This window comes from Lithobates pipiens, unplaced genomic scaffold, assembly GCF_037356315.1.
Source record: "Lithobates pipiens isolate NorthernLeopardFrog02 unplaced genomic scaffold, aLitPip1_a1.2 Scaffold_28, whole genome shotgun sequence".
Lineage (NCBI taxonomy): Eukaryota > Metazoa > Chordata > Amphibia > Anura > Ranidae > Lithobates > Lithobates pipiens.
Genome location: NW_027507789.1, coordinates 71,891,140 through 71,911,053, shown reverse-complemented (window position 1 = coordinate 71,911,053; position 19,914 = coordinate 71,891,140). Strand labels below are relative to the sequence as shown.

Here is a 19,914-nt window from a genome sequence, read left to right as displayed (position 1 = left end):
GGGTCTGGAGCAGATGAAAACCCGTACACATCATTCAAAAAACTGGACTGTCTGGGTGAAACCCATACAGGTGGCAACCCTAGTGATTAGCGCAGCTCCGTGCCGACTTCCTGGCGGGCTCTGCACGTGGAGTGTGTGAATGCGTCGGAGCTCATTCTTACTCTGGAGGAGCTCAGGGGATGCACTATGGCTGAAGTGAGCAAGGCACAACAATACCTAGCAATGCAGCATTCATTTGGATACAAAGCCTTTTTTAACCACCTCGCGCCCGCCCTATAGCCGAATGATGGCCGTAGAGCGGGCGCTTTCGTCCGGGAGGCCGTCCCTGGACGTCCTAATGTTTACTTCCGCAAGGGCGCGCATCGCAGAAGTTCTGTGTTCGCCGTGTCCCCCGGGGACAGGCAAACACAGATCGCTGTAAACGGCCAATCACAGCGGCCGTTTACAGCGCGATCGGCGTGTCCAATGGGAGATGATCTCATATGTAAACATATGAGATCATCTCTCAGCGCAGCTCCCCCTCCTCACACAGACAGAGTGTGAGAGGGGAGAGATGAACGGCTGCAGCGGCAGCCGTTCTGCTTTGATTTGATAAAAAAGTTAAAAAAAAAGTGCCATCCTCCCCCAGCAGTACCATCCTCCCCCAGCAGTGCCATCCACCCCCAGCAGTGCCATCCGCCCCCAGCAGTGCCATCCGCCCCAGTGCCATCCGCCCCCAGTGCTACCTGCCCCCAGTGCCACCTGTTGTCAGTGCCATTTGTCCCCAGTGCCATCTGTCATCAGTGCCACGTATAAGTGCCATCTGTCATCAGGGCCACGTGTCATCAGTGCCACATAGTGCCATCTGTCATCAGTGCCACCTATTAGTGCCATCTGTCATCAGTGCCACGTGTCATCAGTGCCACATAGTGCAATCTGTCATCAGTGCCACGTATCAGTGCCATTTGTCATAAGTGCCACCTGTCAGTGTCACGTGTCATCAATGCCACTTATCAGTGCCATCTGTCATCAGTGTCACGCGTCATCGGTGCCATGTATTAGTGCCATCTGTCATCGGTGGCACGTATTAGTGCCATCTGTCATCAGTGCCATGTATTAGTGCCACGTGTCTTCAGTGCCATGTATTAGTGCCACGTGTCATCAGTGCCACGTATAAGTGCCACGTTTCATCAGTGCCACATATTAGTGCCATCTGTCATCAGTGCCACATATTAGTGCCATCTGTCATCAGTGCCACGTGTCATTGTCCTGGTGCTTCAAAAGTGTAATAAATAGTCAACAAGTTAGATGTGTAATTTATGTTCCTAGAACACATGATGGCGCTCCCTGCATGTTGGGCCTCTCTATGTGGCCAGGCTGTGAAAAAGTCCCACACATGTGGTATTGTAATACTCAGGAGGAGTAGCAGAATTTTTTGGGGGGTGTCATTTGTGGTATACACATGCCATGTGAGAGAAATAACCTATTACAATGACAATTTTGTGGAGAAAAAAAAAAAAAGAAAAATCTTAATTTTGCAAAGAATTGTGGGAAAAAAATGACAACATCAAAAAGCTCACTATGCCTCTTACTAAATACCTTGGAATGTCTACTTTCCAAAAAGGGGTCATTTGGGGGGTATTTGTACTTTCCTGGCTTGTTCGGGTCACAAGAAGCGAGATAGGCCACCAGTACATCAGATGTGATCGATTTTGTGCGATTCGCACCACAGCTGGTAGACTCCCTAACTTTCACAAAGACCAAATAATATCCACTAATTTGGGTTATTTTTACCAAAGATATGTAGCAGTATAAATTGTGGCCAAAATTTATGAAAAAAAAATAATAATTTGCATAATTCTGTCACAGAAACAAAGAAATATGCGTTTTTTTTTAACATTTTCGGTCTTTTTTCATTTATAGCGCAAAAAATAAAAACCCCAGAGGTGATCAAATACCACCAAAAGAAAGCTCTATTTGTGGGACAAAAAGGACAAAAAATTCATTTGGGTACAGTGTTGCATGACTGAGTAATTGTCATTCAAAGTGTGAGAGCACCGAATGCTGAAAAATTGGTCTGGGCAGGAAGGGTGTTTAAGTGCCCAGTAAGCAAGTGGTTAAATTTAGCTCACTCAACCTCCACCATCTGACTGTAAACATCGGCACTGTGTGGGTGCCTGCCTTGGGGAGACTCTGCTGACGCCACTGCCCACTTCACATGGACCCATTGGACCCCCAGAAAAGGCTGTTAGCCATGATGAAAAGCTGCCCCGAGGACAAGCAGCAGGGCTCCCTGGATTCTGGGTACACCAGGGACTGTCCATCCTAAATCCATACACGGATGGTCAGCCCTTTAGATCAGCCAGGTAGAGGAGCACACCTAGGTCCTGCATCTGTGGGTGGGGTCAAATTTAAGCGTTAATGTGGAAGTAAACCCCCCTATTGTTTTCAGCCAAGAAAGCTGCCATAATGGCCTCTGTTTAATCTACAACTGCTATAATTCTGGACATGTGATTAGTTATGACACCAGCCATTGGATGGTTTGACAGTTTAGGTATGGTTGCCACCTCATCCCTTTAAAACCGAACACATAATGATTACACAGGTTCTGTGGCTGGTTAAGATGGTAATTATACACATTTGGTGCCTTATCTGAATTAAATTTGCCTCAGAACCTGTGTAATTGATATGTGTTTGGGTTTAAAGGGATGAGGTGGCAACCCTAAGTTTGGGTGAGAGCACAACCAATGGGACAGTTACACTCCCAGCATGTGCAGCAAATGTAAGGGTCCTTTCACACCGGGCAGATCAGTGCTGATCCACCCCATGGATATCAGTTCAGGCCCGCCTAAGGCCCCTTTCACATGGACGATCCGTTCAGGTCCACCTGTCAGTTTTTCAGGCGGACCTGAACGGATGTTCCATAGAGCTCTATGGAGCGTTGGATGTCAGCGGTGACATGTCCGCTGACATCCGAGCCGCTCCAATCCGAAAAAGTGTGACGGAGGAAAAAGCTATTTTTCCATCCGTCATCGGATCTGATCGGGTGAGGACGGACACTGCGGTCCGTCGCCACCCGATCTCCCATAGGGGAGAGCGGCGCTGTGACAGGTCCATCCCTGCGCAGTGTGCAGAGATAGACCTGTCATCTTCCTGCTCAGCGGAGACCGCTCTGACGAGCCCCGCTGAGCAAGCGGATATCCACGGGGTGGATCAGCACTGATCCACCCCGTGTGAAAGGACCCTGACTGTTTTTTAACTGTTCACACTATTTCAGGGCAAAAAAAGTACAGCCTGATGCATTTTTCTGCACTGCAGATGCCCAGAAATACACGTAAATGTACTGCAATGCAGTGCAGTGTGCATAAAAGTCCAAAGAAAAAAGAAGACAGGAGTGACCCCAAAATAAATGCAAGCTTAGGAAAAAAGGCACCCAAATGCATGCAAATGCGCATAAATATGCACGTTAAATGTACTTCACTGCATATGTAATAATGCATAGTAAATGCAGAGTTTCTAGTGTGAATGGAAACAGGCTGTACTTTGCTAGGATCTGTGCTTTATTTCTGTTTTTTTAAATATCACAGAATTTGTGCTCAGAATTTCATGAACAGTGAAACACAATAAAATAGTCAGTGAAACAATCAATAAATAATCATTAGTCCAAAACTTTTCTATCCAACAGTGATATTCAACCAAAGTAAGAAACTGATCTTGTTATGCAAAAATCTTCAGACTTGTATCCCATCACCGAATGAGTGAATTACATACTCATCAGAAGATGAACCTCACAAAATAGGATTTTTATAACAGCTTATCCTGTAAAATCTTTTTCTTGGAGTACATCACGGGACACAGTGCCACAGTATTTACTGCAGAGCCACTGATAGAAATCATGGGGCACCATACAGCCTACCTGATAGGGCCCCCTTCAGCTCCACCCCTGGTCCCTCCTTCAGCCCCACCTCTGGCTCCGCCCCTGGCCCCTCCCCAGACCCTGCCCTGAAACTGTCTCTGCAGCACATTATGTCATTGGTAGCATGGGTGGCACCGTCTCTGCAGGCAGCACATGCACATGTACTACCTGCAGACAGTGGCACCAATGCCGCCAAAGCCATATTGTCCTGCATACAGTGCCACCCTTGCCGTAATGTGCTACAGACCGTGCCACCCATGACACTAATGCCATAACGCATCTGCTGCCTGCCGAAAGTGCCACCCATGCTGCCAATGCCATATTGTGCTGCAGACAGTGCCACCCATGCCGCCAATGCCATGCACTGTCTCTGCAGGCAGCACATGCATTATAACATTAGCTGTCTGCAGCACATTATGGCATTGGCGGCATGGGTGGCACTGTCGGCAGGCAGCACATGCGTCATGGCCCATAATGGGGTTGGTGTGGACGATGTTTGGTCATGATGGCTGGAGGATTTTTATTTTATTTTTTACATTAATTAGTTCTCTGTTCAGGTTGCCGCCCCCCCCCCCCCCCCTGCTGGTCGGGCCTGGTACAACAGGGTCAGTTGTTCTGGCCTATCAGCAGCCCTGATTTACTGTATGGGTTATATAGGCACCTTTAGGTGATGGACACTGGCACACCCTACACAGGAAGTTTAGCTCCCTATATAACCCCTCCCCTTACTGGGAATACCTCAGTTATGTCGCAAAGCAATATATGTGTATTAGAAGAGGGGAGGGACCTCTGTGTCCCATGATGTACTCCAAGAAAAGGATTTTACAGGTAAGCTGTTATAAAAATCCTATTTTCTTTATCGTACATCATGGGACACAGAGCCAACGTATTTACTGTATGGGATGTCCCAGAGCAATGCTATCTGAGGGGAGGGGGACACAAACAAAAGTAGGGTGCAATCAGACCTGGGGACCTATACTGCTGCCTGCAGCACACTGTGCCCAAAGGCAATATCCTCATGCCTTCTTACATCCACCTGATAGAATCTGGTGAATGTATGGACTGAAGACCAAGTTGCAGCCTGGCAGATTTAAGCCATGGAGGACCAGTGATGCACTGCCAATGAAGCACTAACAGCCCTGGTGGAGTGTGCTTTGATTTGAAAAGGTGAATCTTTCCTCTTCAAACCATAAGCTTGAATAATTACTTGCCGAATCCACTTAGCAATAGTATAATTTTTTTTTTTTGATGCTTCTAGGACCTTCAGGCAACACAAAAAAAACATCCGTTTTCCGAACCTGAGCAGTTGCCTCCAAATAGATTTTGACCATTCTCACTACATCCAGAGAGTGACTTTTCTTTCGTAGAACAGGATTCCGGAAAAAATGAAGGCAGAACAATATCCTGCTTTAGATGAAAACCTGAAACCACCTTTGGTAGAAAGCCAGGATGACACAATACTACTCTATCCTTGGGAATGATTAAATATGGCTCTTTACAAGAAAGAACCACCAATTCTGATACCCCTCTAGCAGAAGAAGTGGCCCAAGGGTTCAAGGGTGCTCTAACCGGTGGATTAAGTTGTGTTACCCCCTGTATAAAGCTTCAGACCAAAGAATGCAAAGCAAGCGGGTGTTGAAACAATACCAATAAGGCCAAGACCTGGCCCTTGATAGTACTCAAGGCCAGATTCATCTCTAACCCCATTTGCAGAAAAGTAAGGATTCTCCCTATGACATACTTTCTGGGATGTAAGCCCCTGGATTCACACCAGGTAACATATACCTTCCAGACTCTATAGCAAATAACTCTGGAAGCTGGCTTCCTTGCATTAATCAAGGTAGATATCACTGAGCTTGAATGCCTGCGATTCTTCAGAATGTGGGTTTCAATAGCCATACCATTAAATTTAGTGTTTGTAAGGTAGGATGGAACACTGGTCCCTGAGATAGCAGGTCTGGATGTGGTGGTAAGGATCATGGGGCCCCTACCGCCATTTTTTATATTTCTGCATACCAAGATCTTCTGGGCCACACTGGGGCCACCAGAAGCACCGACTTCTTTTCCTGCTTGATTCTGCAAAGAAGTAATGGTAGCAGCAGAATAGGAGGGAATTCATAAATCAGTAAGAACTGATTCCACGGAGTCACCAACGCATCTGTCCTACATGCAAGTCGATCCCTTGTTCTTGACACAAAGTTGTCAATCTTATTGTTGTACCTGGACGCAAACAGATCTACATCCAGGACCCCCCATCTTTGGCATTTGCCAGTTCTCTACCCCTGGAATGAAGATTGACGATATGCACGGCACATGCTTTTCTGCCCAGGTTAGGATCTGGTTTACCTCTCCCTGGGCTGCACAACCTCTGGTGTCGCCCTTGGTGATTGATATAAGCCACTGCTGTGGCATTGTTGGATTGGATCCTGACAAAACAACCCTGTAACCTGAATGTCCAGGCCTTTAGGGCTAGGTACACTGCCCAAATCTCTAGAATGTTGATGGGTAAGGCCCTCTCCGTTCTGGACCATTTCTCTTGGACAGTCGTCTCTTCCAGAACTGCTCCCCAACCCAAAAGGCTGGCATCTGTTACCACCTTCCAGGTAACTGGTAAGAAGGATTTCTGTTTCTGCAGATTCTCGGGTATCAACCACCAACTGAGGATCTTAAGGCACTATTGGTGACAAACACATTGGAAAATCTAGCGCCTGGACTTTCTTGTTCCAGGCACACAGGATACTGTTTTACAGCAGTCTCGAATGAAACTGAGCATAGGGAACTGCTTTGCATGAAGCAACCATCTTTCCCAACAACCTCATACAAAGGCGAATAGAAGTATCCTTCTACCGACCAGTCTATTAAGAGCAGGTCATATAGGTAAGCTATAATTGTTATACCCTGGGCCCTTAATCTGGCCAGAGGAGGAGCCAGGACCTTTGTAAACACCCGAGGTACAGTAGCTGGACTGAAAGGTAAAGCTACAAACTGGAAATTACGTTTTCTAATTCGAAATACAGATATTTCTGATGAGCGGGGAAAATAGGTACATGCAGATATGCATCCTTGATGTTGATTGATGCCAGAAGTTCTCCTCCTTGTAGGATGGAGACTACTGATCGGATGGATTCCATGCGAAAAGATCTAATTTTTAGGAACCGGTTTAGATCTTTGAGATCTAGAATAGGTCTGACCTCTCCGTTTGGTTTTGGCACCGTGAAAAAGTTTGAATAAAACTCCAACCCATGCTCTTCCATGGGAACCACCATGATCACTTTTTGCGACAAAAGTCGGTCTAACGCTTGAAGGAGACACTTCTTTTTCTCTGGGTCTTTGGGAACATTTGATCTGAGGAAACAAGGAGATGGGAATTCTCAGAACTCTAGTTGGTAACCTAGAGTTATTGTGGAGACCACCCATCTGTCCTGAAAATCATCCTGCCAGACCTTTGAGAACTGTAGCAGTCTTCACCCCACTCGAAAGAAGCAGAGGCGCCCCTTCATAAAGAGGCTTTAGTGTTCTTTCTTGTAGGTTTCCTCCCCCAGGACTTCTTTTTCCCTGGGGTTGACTCTGAGTTTTACCTCTTGAACCTGACAGTGGAGGCCATCGTGCCTGCCTGGAGGCTGATGCCCCTGGCACTGGAGAACAGGGCCGGTGCTACCACTAGGCGGATTAGGCAACCGCCTAGGGCGCACTGCCGCCTAGGGCGCCCGGCCGCTGGCTATTTTACTCCCGCACTGTCTGTCCTCCATAGAGCCATGTTAAGCAGCACCACCAACCCCCGCCCCCCCTCCTCCCAGGTCTCCGCTCTACAGTACAGGGTTACGACACACCAATCCCTCCTCTCTGCTCTTCTATCATATGAGCAACGAGCGAATGTGTCACATGTCTGTCCAGCAACACCCAGGGCGCTCTCTGCTGTGTATCACAATGTCACTGTCAGGTAGCAGCCCCCCTTCTCCTCTCCCTCTCCGCTCTCCCTCTGACACTATCAGGCAGTCTGTGACATGTCATGTGACTGTCCCACCGTGGAGCACACAGCAACACTGTCCATTTCCTGTGTGTGTCCAGGCCAGCAGCACAGCCCCCCCTTGGCTCCCCCCCCCACACTCTCCTGGCCATCACTACTGGAGCGGAGTACATGATGGGAATTGGATATAGTATAGTGTGGCAGTGGCTCTCTGGGCTTGGGGACAAATATAGCTTGGGCTGGCTGGAACTGGAAGAGGCATCAGGCACTGCACCGACACAGAACAGCAGCAGGCAGGTACACAGGCAGTACAGCAGAGTTGGTGCAACTGCAAGCGAGGAACAGGTGTTACTGGTGTGCTAAGTAAAAACTGTTGAGTTAATGAGATTGTATATGTGATGACAATGAAATGTAGTTTTAAAATGTGTGTGTATATGTATTATATTGACTGATCTGCCCCCCCCCCCCCCCGGCTGCACTTGATGGTCACTGGCGAGGTTGCATTTGATGGTCACTGGCGAGGCTGTATTTGATGGTCGCTGGCGAGGCTGCATTTGATGGTCGCTGGCGAGGCTGCATTTGATGGTCACTGGCGAGGCTGCATTTGATGGTCGCTGGCGAGGCTGCATTTGATGGTCACTGGCTGCATTTGATGGTCGCTGGCGAGGCTGCATTTGATGGTCGCTGGCGAGGCTGCATTTGATGGTCGCAGGCGAAGCTGCATTTGATGGTCACTGGCGAGGCTGTATTTGATGGTCGCTGGCGAGGCTGCATTTGATGGTCGCTGGCGAGGCTGCATTTGATGGTCGCTGGCGAGGCTGCATTTGATGGTCGCTGGCGAGGCTGCATTTGATGGTCACTGGCTGCATTTGATGGTCGCTGGCGAGGCTGCATTTGATGGTCGCTGGCGAGGCTGCATTTGATGGTCGCAGGCGAAGCTGCATTTGATGGTCACTGGCGAGGCTGCATTTGATGGTCGCTGGCGAGGCTGCATTTGATGGTCGCTGGCGAGGCTGCATTTGATGGTCACTGGCTGCATTTGATGGTCGCTGGCGAGGCTGCATTTGATGGTCGCTGGCGAGGCTGCATTTGATGGTCGCAGGCGAAGCTGCATTTGATGGTCACTGGCGAGGCTGTATTTGATGGTCGCTGGCGAGGCTGTATTTGATGGTCGCTGGCGAGGCTGCAGTTGATGGTCGCTGGCGAGGCTGCAGTTGATGGTCGCTGGCGAGGCTGCATTTGATGGTCACTGGCGAGGCTGCATTTGATGGTCGCTGGCGAGGCTGGATTTTAATGGTCGCTGGCGAGGCTGCATTTGATGGTCGCTGGCGAGGCTGCATTTGATGGTCGCTGGCGAGGCTGCATTTGATGGTCGCTGGCGAGGCTGGATTTTAATGGTCGCTGGCGAGGCTGCATTTGATGGTCGCTGGCGAGGCTGCATTTGATGGTCGCTGGCGGAGCTGCATTTGATGGTCGCTGGCGAGGCTGTATTTGATGGTCGCTGGCGAGGCTGCATTTGATGGTCGCTGGCGAGGCTGTATTTGATGGTCACTGGCAAGGCTGTATTTGATGGTCGCTGGCAAGGCTGCATTTGATGGTCGCTGGCGAGGCTGCATTTGATGGTCGCTGGCGAGGCTGCATTTGATGGTCACTGGCTGCATTTGATGGTCGCTGGCGAGGCTGCATTTGATGGTCGCTGGCGAGGCTGCATTTGATGGTCGCTGGCGAGGCTGCATTTGATGGTCACTGGCGGAGCTGCATTTGATGGTCGCTGGCGAGGCTGTATTTGATGGTCGCTGGCGAGGCTGCATTTGATGGTCACTGGCTGCATTTGATGGTCGCTGGCGAGGCTGCATTTGATGGTCGCTGGCGAGGCTGCATTTGATGGTCGCTGGCGAGGCTGCATTTGATGGTCGCTGGCGAGGCTGCATTTGATGGTCACTGGCGGAGCTGCATTTGATGGTCGCTGGCGAGGCTGTATTTGATGGTCGCTGGCGAGGCTGTATTTAATGGGTGCTGGCGAGGTTGCATTTGATGGGCGCTGGCGAGGCTGTATTTGATGGTCGCTGGTGAGGCTGCATTTGATGGTCGCTGGTGAGGCTGTATCTAATGGGCACTGGCGAGGCTGTATTTGATGGTCACTGGCGAAGCTGTATTCAATGGTCGCTGGCGTGGCTGTATTTAATGGTCACTGGCAAGGCTGTATTTAATGGTCGCTGGCGAGGTTGCATTTAATGGTCACTGGCAAGGCTGTATTTAATGATCGCTGGCGAGGCTGCATTTAATGGTCACTGGCAAGGCTGTATTTAATGGTCGCTGGCGAGGCTGCATTTAATGGTCACTGGCAAGGCTGTATTTAATGGTCGCTGGCGAGGTTGCATTTAATGGGCGCTGGCGAGGATGCATTTGATGGGCACTGGCGAGGCTGTATTTGATGGTCGCTGGCGAGGCTGCATTTGATGGTCGCTGGTGAGGCTGTGAGGGGGGCGGCAAAATTAGGTTTCGCCTAGGGTGTCAAAAATCCTTGCACCAGCCCTGCTGGAGAAGGAGCCCGTTTAAATGAGGGACATTTACTCCTTTTCTTAACTGGCAAAAGGGTACTTTTCCCACTTGAAATCTTTTGGATATAATTGTCCGAATCATCCCCAAACAACCTTACACAATGGAAGGGAAAACCAGCCAGGAACTTTTTGCATGGCGCTTCAGCTGGCCAATATTTCAACCATAAGATTCTACGCATATGCACCAACCCAAGCATAAGGCGAGAGTTCTGAAGGATAGACTCTCTGATTGCATCAATTGCAAAACACAAAGTCGTTGGCAGCTCGGCTAACTACTGGGCCTTCTGTTCAGGGAAAACCTTGAGCACCTGTTTCAAGATGTCTCTCAAGGACTGAGATACTCCAATTGCCGCCGCTGCAGGTTGAGCTACTGAACCTGCCAAGGAAAAAATGTTTTTTAACAGGAACTCCAACTTTTTATCAGTTGGATCCCTAAGCATTTGAGCGTTGTCAACAGGTCAAACTTTTTTTTACAGAGGATATAGCAGCATCAATTGCTGGTATACCCCACATCTTTGTACATTTTTACACCATAGGATAAAGCGTTGAAAACTTTTTAGGAGGGAAAAAATGCTTATCTGGGTGATCCCAATCAGAATATATAAGCTTTTCCAGCAATGAATGGACAGGAAAAGCAGGCACAGCTTGAGGAGGCTTCAGTGAACCCAAACAAGAAGTGGGCTTTTCCACCAACACAGTTACGGGTAACTTAAATGTGGAGCGGACCATTTCAGTAAGAGAATGCACCAGCAATTTCTCAGCCTGTGAAGCTGAAGAGGGTCCTTCCCCACTTGATTCCTCAGAAGAGGAGTCATCAGTCTCTTCCCCGTCCCCTGAGGAGGATTTATCTTCCCTTTCCCAGAGTTCCTCTGTTTGAGGGTCCTGGGTGGTAGAAGAGGACTTAATGCGTTTTCATCCACTTTGTGAAGATGCGATTAAGGCCATTAATCTTTCCTCCTATCCACTCATGGATGAGGAAAAAACCTCCTGAGTAATATATACAGGGGCTGAAATAAGAGAAGCAGTTGCAGCCCCTAACTCCGATGGCTCACTCTGACCAGCCTCCCTAGGTCTTTCAAGGGAAGATGGCATTGCAGAGGGAGGGTCCTCAGAACCTGAGGGAGATCACTTTAAGCCCCTATTTTTCAGGGTATTTGTACCTCCCCTTTCACCCATAGTGCTAAGCACAAATGCAGAGGTACTACCAGAAATGCACTTACTGCTGAGCAAAATAGTCCAGCAATTGCTGCTGCTATCAAGGCTCAGTTTGATGCTCAGTAAACGTGCCTGGGAATGCCTGTGTCACCCACATTCACATGCCATCCATCTGCTCTATGTCCCTCCTTTAGCTGCATGCACCTGCAAAAAGTGCACCTTTATAGCTATGCATAGCCTACTTTGTGGGCGTTGAAGCACACCAACGCCTCACTGATGCCCAGTCCACCTAATCCAACCACCCCTTATGTCCCCTCATCTTTTTTCATAAAAGACAATTTTCCTTCACGAGTAGGGGCTCTGATCCGACTGGATTGCATGTGAAGGGAGGGCTGGGGTGGAGGAGAGAGGAGGGCTGGTGGACGGAGAGTCGCCGTAATGGCGGCAAAAGCGGGAGAGATGCGGCATACTGTCGACTGGCCCATGGGCTCTAGCCTAGAAAGAAGCTGTCCAAAATGAAAAATTCCTTCCCATATCCTACCTGGAGCTTGGACTCGGAGGAAGCATGCAACTTGTGACACAGGGTGAGACTGACAGGTATGGAACAGGTACATGCTTTTGATAGACCTCCGTGCCGGCTTTAGGCATTACTTAAAGGAGAAAACCCACAAGAATTAGAAAAATTTCTTAGGAATCTCCCTTACCTTATCCGGCTGCAAGGTTCTGTGGTAAACCAGACAAACAATTTTCACCACTCACGGTGGGCTCCGTTAAAAAACCTTCAGGAAATATGGCTGGAAAAACCAAAACGTTAGATCCCAGGGTCCAGCTCTCTAAAAAGAGAAGTGTTACATGCAGAACCTCATTTCTTCCGACACGAGGCCTGGGTACCATTCAATTTGGCCTGGAAAAGGCACTTTGAATGGATCCGGTTGCATGGCTTGCCCCAGGAAATATTTCTCCAGCGGAGCTCAGCACAGCGCGTCTTTACTCGTCACCAACACCTAAGACACTGGCGAAAAAACGGAGGTACTCCCAGTAAGGGGAAGGGTTATATAAGGAGCTAAACTTCCTGTCTAGGGTGTGCCAGTGTCCATCACCTATAACCCATACAGTAAATACTGTGGCTCTGTGTCCCGTGATGTACGGTAAAGAAATATAGGTGTAATTACTTTGTGAAGTCAATATGTGTATCTCCACCTGAGCCACTGTAAGAGATCATACACCAGGAACTCCACAGAAGACAGCTATTCCAATCCAAGGACAGAATCTCACCCAGGGACTTGATCCTGCACATATGGAGGGAATGCTCTCTACCAACCTCAAATAAGACAAGGGGAGCAGACTCTAAGCCCTTGTACACACGGTCGGACATTCCGATGGACAATGTCCGATAGGACCGTGTTGTCAGATAATCCGACAGTGTGTGGGTTCCATCGGACAGTTTCCGTTGGAGTATCCGACGGACCAAGTTTTCCAGCTGTGCTTTAAAATTTTCCAACAACAGGATCCGATCTGACTTTGTCCGATCATGTGCAGAGAATTCCGATCGGACAAAGTGGCACGCATGCTCAGATCAAATTCCTAGACCAAAGCTATTGGCTACTAGCCTGAACGTAGTCCCGTCCTAACGAAATAACATCATCACGTTAAGTACGATCGGATTTTCTGACAACTTTGTCCGACTGTGTGTATGCAACAATTTCGGACAAAATCCGTCGGACAAAATCTGACAGATTTTGTTGTCGGAATGTCCGACCGTGTGTACAAGGGCTTAGGGTTGGTTCACATCACAATTTCTGCTTTCTGAATGCATTTCTGCATTTGTGTTTTTGATGCATTGCGGCGTGTTTTTAATGCTTTCCAGTACGTTTTTTTCCCCCCTTTTATATTCTTCATCTCAATTGAGGACAGTTAAGAACATGTGCGTTCCAGCGCATTTTTTATGTGTTTTTCTGCATTCCATATGTGTTCCATACAGAATAATTGCAACATATTTTACTTTTGTTGACTGCACTTGAATATACTGCACTGATGTGAACTAGAGCCTTTAGAATCCATGTTAGGCATGTCCATGCATTTTTGATGCAGAATAAAAACACACCAGACTGCATCTGGTATAAACCAGGCCTTAGTGCAGTAAAATATATTAAAGAAGAAATTTACATCAAATCAGTTAAAGCAGAGTCATTTTTGTGTTTACTAAAAGTCAGCAGCTACAAAAAGTGCACACTCACCTGTCTCACGATCCAGCAATGCGGCTGCCCGAACCTTCGCTTCTCTACCTTGCCTCTCATTACAAATGTGCACATGCGCGAGTCGCACTGTGCCTCCTCAATGGTCGGGCAATCTTCTGGGACCAATGACGCATTGTAGGAGATTGCAGGGAGGGAGGGGGAGAGGTGAACTTCCGCTCAAGTTGCCCAGGTGGCCTAAGCAGAAGTGGGAGCAGCTTGGAACTGTTAAAACTAGATACCTGCTCCCCCTTTTGGGTGGAGCTCTGCTTTAAAAAGTTGTCTGAAGACCACTCTGCCCTAATCCACAGAAAGCACCGCATGATGTCATTACATTAAGCTCCACCCTATGAATTTCATCCAATGAGATGTCCTCAGGGGCTACTAGGAAACCGCACTGACATAATGTGTCACTAACGAGTACTTCATTGGTTAATATTCCACTTAAAGAGGAAGTAAACCCTGATGAGTTTACTTCCTCTTTCATTCCCTGCAAAGGCAAAGCATAATGGACTACTATGCATTGCATAGTAGCCCATTATGTGTCACTTACCTGACACAGGAGCCAGCAAAGTCGCCGCTGTCCCCTGTAGTCCGCCGCATCCATCTTGTTGGTCACTCCCGCGCATGCGCACGGGAGACGACACGCGCGGCAGCTCCATTCTTGGAAATGCCGCGCTCAGTGCGCCTGTGCGCCGCTGTCTACGGCGCATGCGCCGTAGACAGCGGTGCCCATTTTCGGGCAAATATCTCCTAAACCATATAGGTTTAGGAGATATTGCTTGGACCTACAGGTAAGCCTTAATCTAGGCTTACCTGTAGGTCAACGTGGTTTGTAAGGGTTTACAACCACTTTAATTTCCCTTGTATGTTTACTGATATTTCTAGTATGTGTACTATGTTAAAGTACAGCTGCCGTCAACTTTATCAAGGACTGTCCTGGGCACGGCTGAATAGAGGAGGATGGCCATTCTGCCGCAATGACCAGAATAGGAAAATGAGAAAAAACAGGCAAGCAGCCTTATGGCAGTTTAAACAAACCATTTGCTTATGCTACCATATCGAGGGCAGTGTGCTAGCATTGGGAAGAATACAGAAGAATCAAATTTATGACCACAAAACTGGAAATTTGCAACACTTAGTGTAATGTGCAGACAAAAGAAAATCATTACATGGTGGTGAAACATGAGAAGATGGCATTGGCTTTATGGTGGACAGATGGGTTGCCAGAAGTGTAATTGCCTTCCAGACAATATTGGATTGTTTAGCAGTTATCACCATTAACAGTACAGTCAAGGCCCCAATTCCAATGGCTTATGCCTCAACCAAGACCAGCCTGAATGCTGACTTTCACAACCAGCTCCATTACACATTAGATATGATCTTGAAGACAGAGTCGATCATTCTGGCAGGAGATTTCAATGCTCACATCAGTGTAGACAGGACTGGATAGGAAGAAATGCTGAGCAGTTTTATTCATGGCAAGATCAAAGACAATAGTCTACTGTGTCTGCTGTCCTTAGCTGAGTCAAACAACATGGTAGTGATAAACAGTTTTACAGCACTCTTGCAAACACCAATTTACATGGCATAACCCATCTAGTGAAGATTCGCCCATCGTGGACCACATCCTGATCAGCTTCCAATTCCAATCTTGGTTCAAAGATGAAGTGCAGTGCCAGGATCCAACTGGGAATCTGACCACTACCTCACCCATGCCTATGTACAGCTGCGATTACAATAGGCAAAGCACAAGGCACCTTCACAAGGCAAATTGAACTGGGCGTGTCTAAGGGGCCTGAGGCTCAGACAAGAATAACAAACTGCTCAATCAATGCAATAATTTTTAGCACTTGAACAATTGAAGGATTTTGATTAAAAAGAAAAACAGATATCAGAATGTGCCACCCCTTTGTGTCTACCCATTCTCCATTGGATACAGACAACAGTCATGTATTTCAGGTGGATCAACTGGATAAATGGAAACCTAAACATATTGACTTTGAACAGTACTAGCAACTAAACAAAGAAGTCAGACAGAAGATATATGTAACAAGAAGCCTACTGGAATAGTGTGGCAGCCAACCATACTGCTAATCACGTTACATGCTAAATTGTGTTGTTACCATTGTTAATCCATTTTATGCTTGCCCAGTTACCAACCCTTATGGTTGACAATATATTATTGTAGCACCCTCTAGTGTAGAGTGCTAGGTTGTACATAGTTTTTTTTCTGTACTGTAGGTAAATTGTTTGGGTTGGATGGCAGCCAAGCCTGTGTTTTGAATCTGGGTCAGGGTGAGTGACTCAGGGAGGCTGGGTGACTCATCAGGCAGCACCTCTGGTACCTCTTCCTACTTGTGGAACCTTGGAGAAGCTTCCAGAATTACAGGAGGGAGGTTAAGAGTGGCTGCTTGGAGTAGTGAGGAGGGAATAAGCCAAGTGGGCTGGCAGAGGGTAGGCCCCTCTTAAATACTCAGCCAGCAGGGGCAATATGGAGTTTGGGTGAAAGCTGGAGATGGAGTGCTGAGGAGGCTGTCGGAGGCTCTGGAGGGTAGCCCCCTAGTCTGGGGGGGTGACCTTGGGCCTGGGGCTCAGGTGCTGGGGGGATCCTCTCAAACCACATGGATGCATGGGAGCAAAAGTGAGGACAGCAGGAGCCAGCGAGCATGTCCAGGGAGAAGACAACTAGGTGGCTGGTGAGTGAGGCAGTCTGGAATGACTGTGGGAATTAGCCAGGGGGGCTAGTGAAAGGGGCAGCTCCAGCCAGGTGGGCTGTCAGTGCCTGAAGTAGTGGTGCTGTAGCCACAGGAATGTAGCTGGACACTGGACTTTTTCTGTACACCAAAGGGGCCCATGTAAAGGGCTGCTGCTTGATCTGGCTGAGTGCCTTGTCAGATCCCTTAAACAGTGTTCCAGCTGGGTCTGAGTTGTTTCTGCAAGCAAGTGATGTGCTGGAGGAAAAGGAGTGCATACAGAGAGTATATATTGTTTGAGTGTCCCTGAAGAGACTTTGTTCCAAGTGGGCATCCCATGATACCCCTAAACCCATCCAAGTTTATTATCCCCTAAATAAAATAAAAAAACAAAGTTGCTGGACTGTTTCCTGTCTCAAGTGAGCCTGTAGAAATTCGGTGTGCCTGGCATGCAGGGCCATCTTTAAGGCAGGGCAAAAGGGGCAGCTGCCCTGGGCCCTGTCATTGTTGTGGGGCCCAAAGCAGCTGCCTCATACTTGCCAAATATCCCAGTTTAAATTTCCTTGTCCCTTGAAGTTTTAGCCCTGTTGTTGTGTACAGATGACTCACCTGCAGACCCTGTGTTTACATGTAAATAACTGGCATTCATATGTAAATAGCAGCGACATTACTAAGCAAATAGCTGTGGCCATCTGCATTGATATGTAAATAAAGGTGACATTCATATGTATATCATGATTCCCTGCAGTGAGAAGATGATGTGCTTTAACCTTTAGCAATCAGTGAGCAGTATTACTGTACAGTAATCTCTAGCAACTAACTAACAAGCAGAAATCATTTGCTGTAACCTCTAGCAACTAATCAGTGAGCCGTAATGTGTGCTGTAACTTCTAGCAACCAGTCAGTAAGCAGTAATGATATGCTATAACCTCTGGCAACCAATCACAATTGCTGCCTGACCTGATACAGTAAACTGATTTTAAGTCCAGCTTCTATTTATTGTATGTCTCAGAGCAGGTGGAGAGTGAAATTGCATGGGAGGGGGCCCCCCCAAAAAATGTTTTGCCCAGGGTCCAATCAATATTAAAGATGGCCCTGCTGGCATGGTGCAGGGTTATGGTTGCCATCTCATTCTTTTAAACCCAAACACATATTAATTACACAGGTTCTGTGGCTGATTAAGGTGGTAATTATACTCACTTGGTGCCTTATCTGCATTTAATTAGCCGCAGAACCTGTGTAATTCAAAGGTGTTCCAGTTTAAAGGGATGAGGTGGCAATTCTATGCAGGGTGGGGGATCCATTTTTAACAACGGCTCCTACAGTACATGCGCTACATTAAGTTTTCTCTTACTCCCTGGTTTGGTGCCTGTTTTATATTGGGTACTAAGTATTACTTTTGGTAATTTTCTGTTATATTGTATGTTTGCACACTCAGCCTAGTGTGTCAGAGGTGCTGAGGTTCTTCAGAAAGTCAAGGAAAGAACATAGGACCCATCCATACAGCAGCTCCCCTTAGGTTAGCCTTACACATTTGCAAATATGCACAATCAAATAGTTCTTCACTTTATATATTTCTGCCTCAATTTTGAGTTTTTTACTGGGGTTCCAAAGGTCTTGAGTCATAGAGCACAGTTTTGCTGGGGACAAAAATTTTTTTTTCTAGCATTTACTTACTTTGCTTTCTCGGAAGTTGTAGGAGACCAGCATGCTCAAGAAGACTCCCAGCATCCCAGCTGCTTGTAATGATAATACAGTAACACGAAGGGGCCAGTCCTCTTCCGCCACACAAGGAGAGTCATCCACACAAGTGGTACATCCCTTACTACAGCGCAGGCAGGCAGTTGCACCTGGATAGGAATTGTCTAATCCTGTAAGGTGCATACAGATTAATGTAGAAGCACGCATCATGCATTAGTGTATTTAAACATGCACATCTACAGCTATACTTATGCATGCACACTCATACACAAAAATATATAACACAATCCAATATTTACATATAGATTATCATATACACATAGTACACAGCTACGTACATATACACATAGATATTTTCACACAGTGTTACATTACCCTCAGTCTGTGTCCTGTAATAGCCAGGCTGGCACACGCATCTGTACCTGCCCAAGATGGAGCCGTCTTTTTCATCCGATATGCACTATGGGGGGATACGCAGCTCAGAACATGACAACCACATGCTAGTGCCAATACAGGACATATCTACAAAACATCCTAGCCAGTAGATATTTCAAGTAAATTGTCAATTTCTCCTTTCTGAAATGTTTTTGGTAAATGCATGTGGTGTCAAACTGACCACTATGTTAAAATAATGTAGAACTCCAGCCCATACTTTTTTAGGTTTGGATAGGGAGCAAAAGGGAACCCTCTGCCATGTTTCATTGTTGCCCTTATTAAGGAAATGTATTGAAAAAAACATCCTACTCCTTCCTGTCCCGGTGACAAAATTAAAAACTGGGGAAATCTATTCACTTTGGAGACAGACAAGAGCACAAACCTAACTGCCATTCCCCTAATAAAAATGTCCCACACTAATATTTCTCCTTGCTTCTTGTCCTCATCTGTGTCCTGGCTAAGGTGATTTCTTTATCACTTCCTGTTAGACAAAAACACTTTTTTAATAAATTTGGCTGTTGTTGCAGCACACTAATGGTGCGAAATTCTTTCGAAATGCAAACCGTGTATGGCTGGCATTATTTTAATGTTTTCATAGCCTCCTACCACACCATCCATTTTTTATACTTATATAAAGTTTCAGAAGGACAGAAATTGAAGAAATATTTCCCCACTGGGTTCATAGATAGAAATAAAAGTCAGACAGGAATGTTAGTCTCACTTTATCCGAAACTGAAACATTTGGCTGGAGTTAGGCTTAAAGCTAAAAACCTGACAATAAGGGGTGTCCCTGTAAATAGATGAAATAATCATTATCAGTCCCACAGCCATACCATCTGATCTTCACTCTAAGGGCTACAGTGTGAGCATTTTCAGCATCAAGCACAATTCAGGTGTGGTATATGCCTGATCTGCTACTGAACATTGTGGTTTGATTGTTAGCTTCCAACATGACTTAGGGGCAAGCAAATTAAGACACACAGAATAGAGAGGGTGACTAGGTAGAACAGCCCACATAGCTGCTATGGGGCACAGGGGTTTCAAGGAATTTGTCTGATGATTCAGGCCTGGTTCACACTGATGCGGTGTGGGAAGCCCATCAATTCCTGCGCGTTTCTCGCATAGCACTGTGTCTATATGATCTGCTGAGGGTGTCAAATAAAAGGTAACAACACCCTAAAAGCATCTTGCAAACCCATACCTCCCAACTATATGAGATGGGAATAAGTGACACTTTAGCAAAAGTATGTATGAATAGGTCAGGGCTACA

At 47.0% G+C, this 19,914-nt stretch overlaps 1 protein-coding gene across 2 annotated transcripts in view; it reads right to left on the bottom strand.

Annotated features, from left to right (window-relative positions):
- GPR179 (G protein-coupled receptor 179) overlaps positions 1-19,914 on the bottom strand; it is a 482,412-nt gene that overhangs the window by 245,978 nt on the left and 216,520 nt on the right. Inside the window, exons 3-4 of one of the 2 annotated variants that reach the window (XM_077459401.1) lie at positions 18,585-18,669; positions 18,186-18,379 (exon numbers count right to left, since the gene is read on the bottom strand). The exons of the other annotated variant lie outside the window; for it this stretch is intronic. Of the exons in view, the coding sequence (XP_077315527.1) occupies positions 18,186-18,379; positions 18,585-18,669 (279 nt within the window). The remainder of the gene's footprint in view (positions 1-18,185; positions 18,380-18,584; positions 18,670-19,914) is intronic. 2 annotated transcript variants of the gene reach the window in all.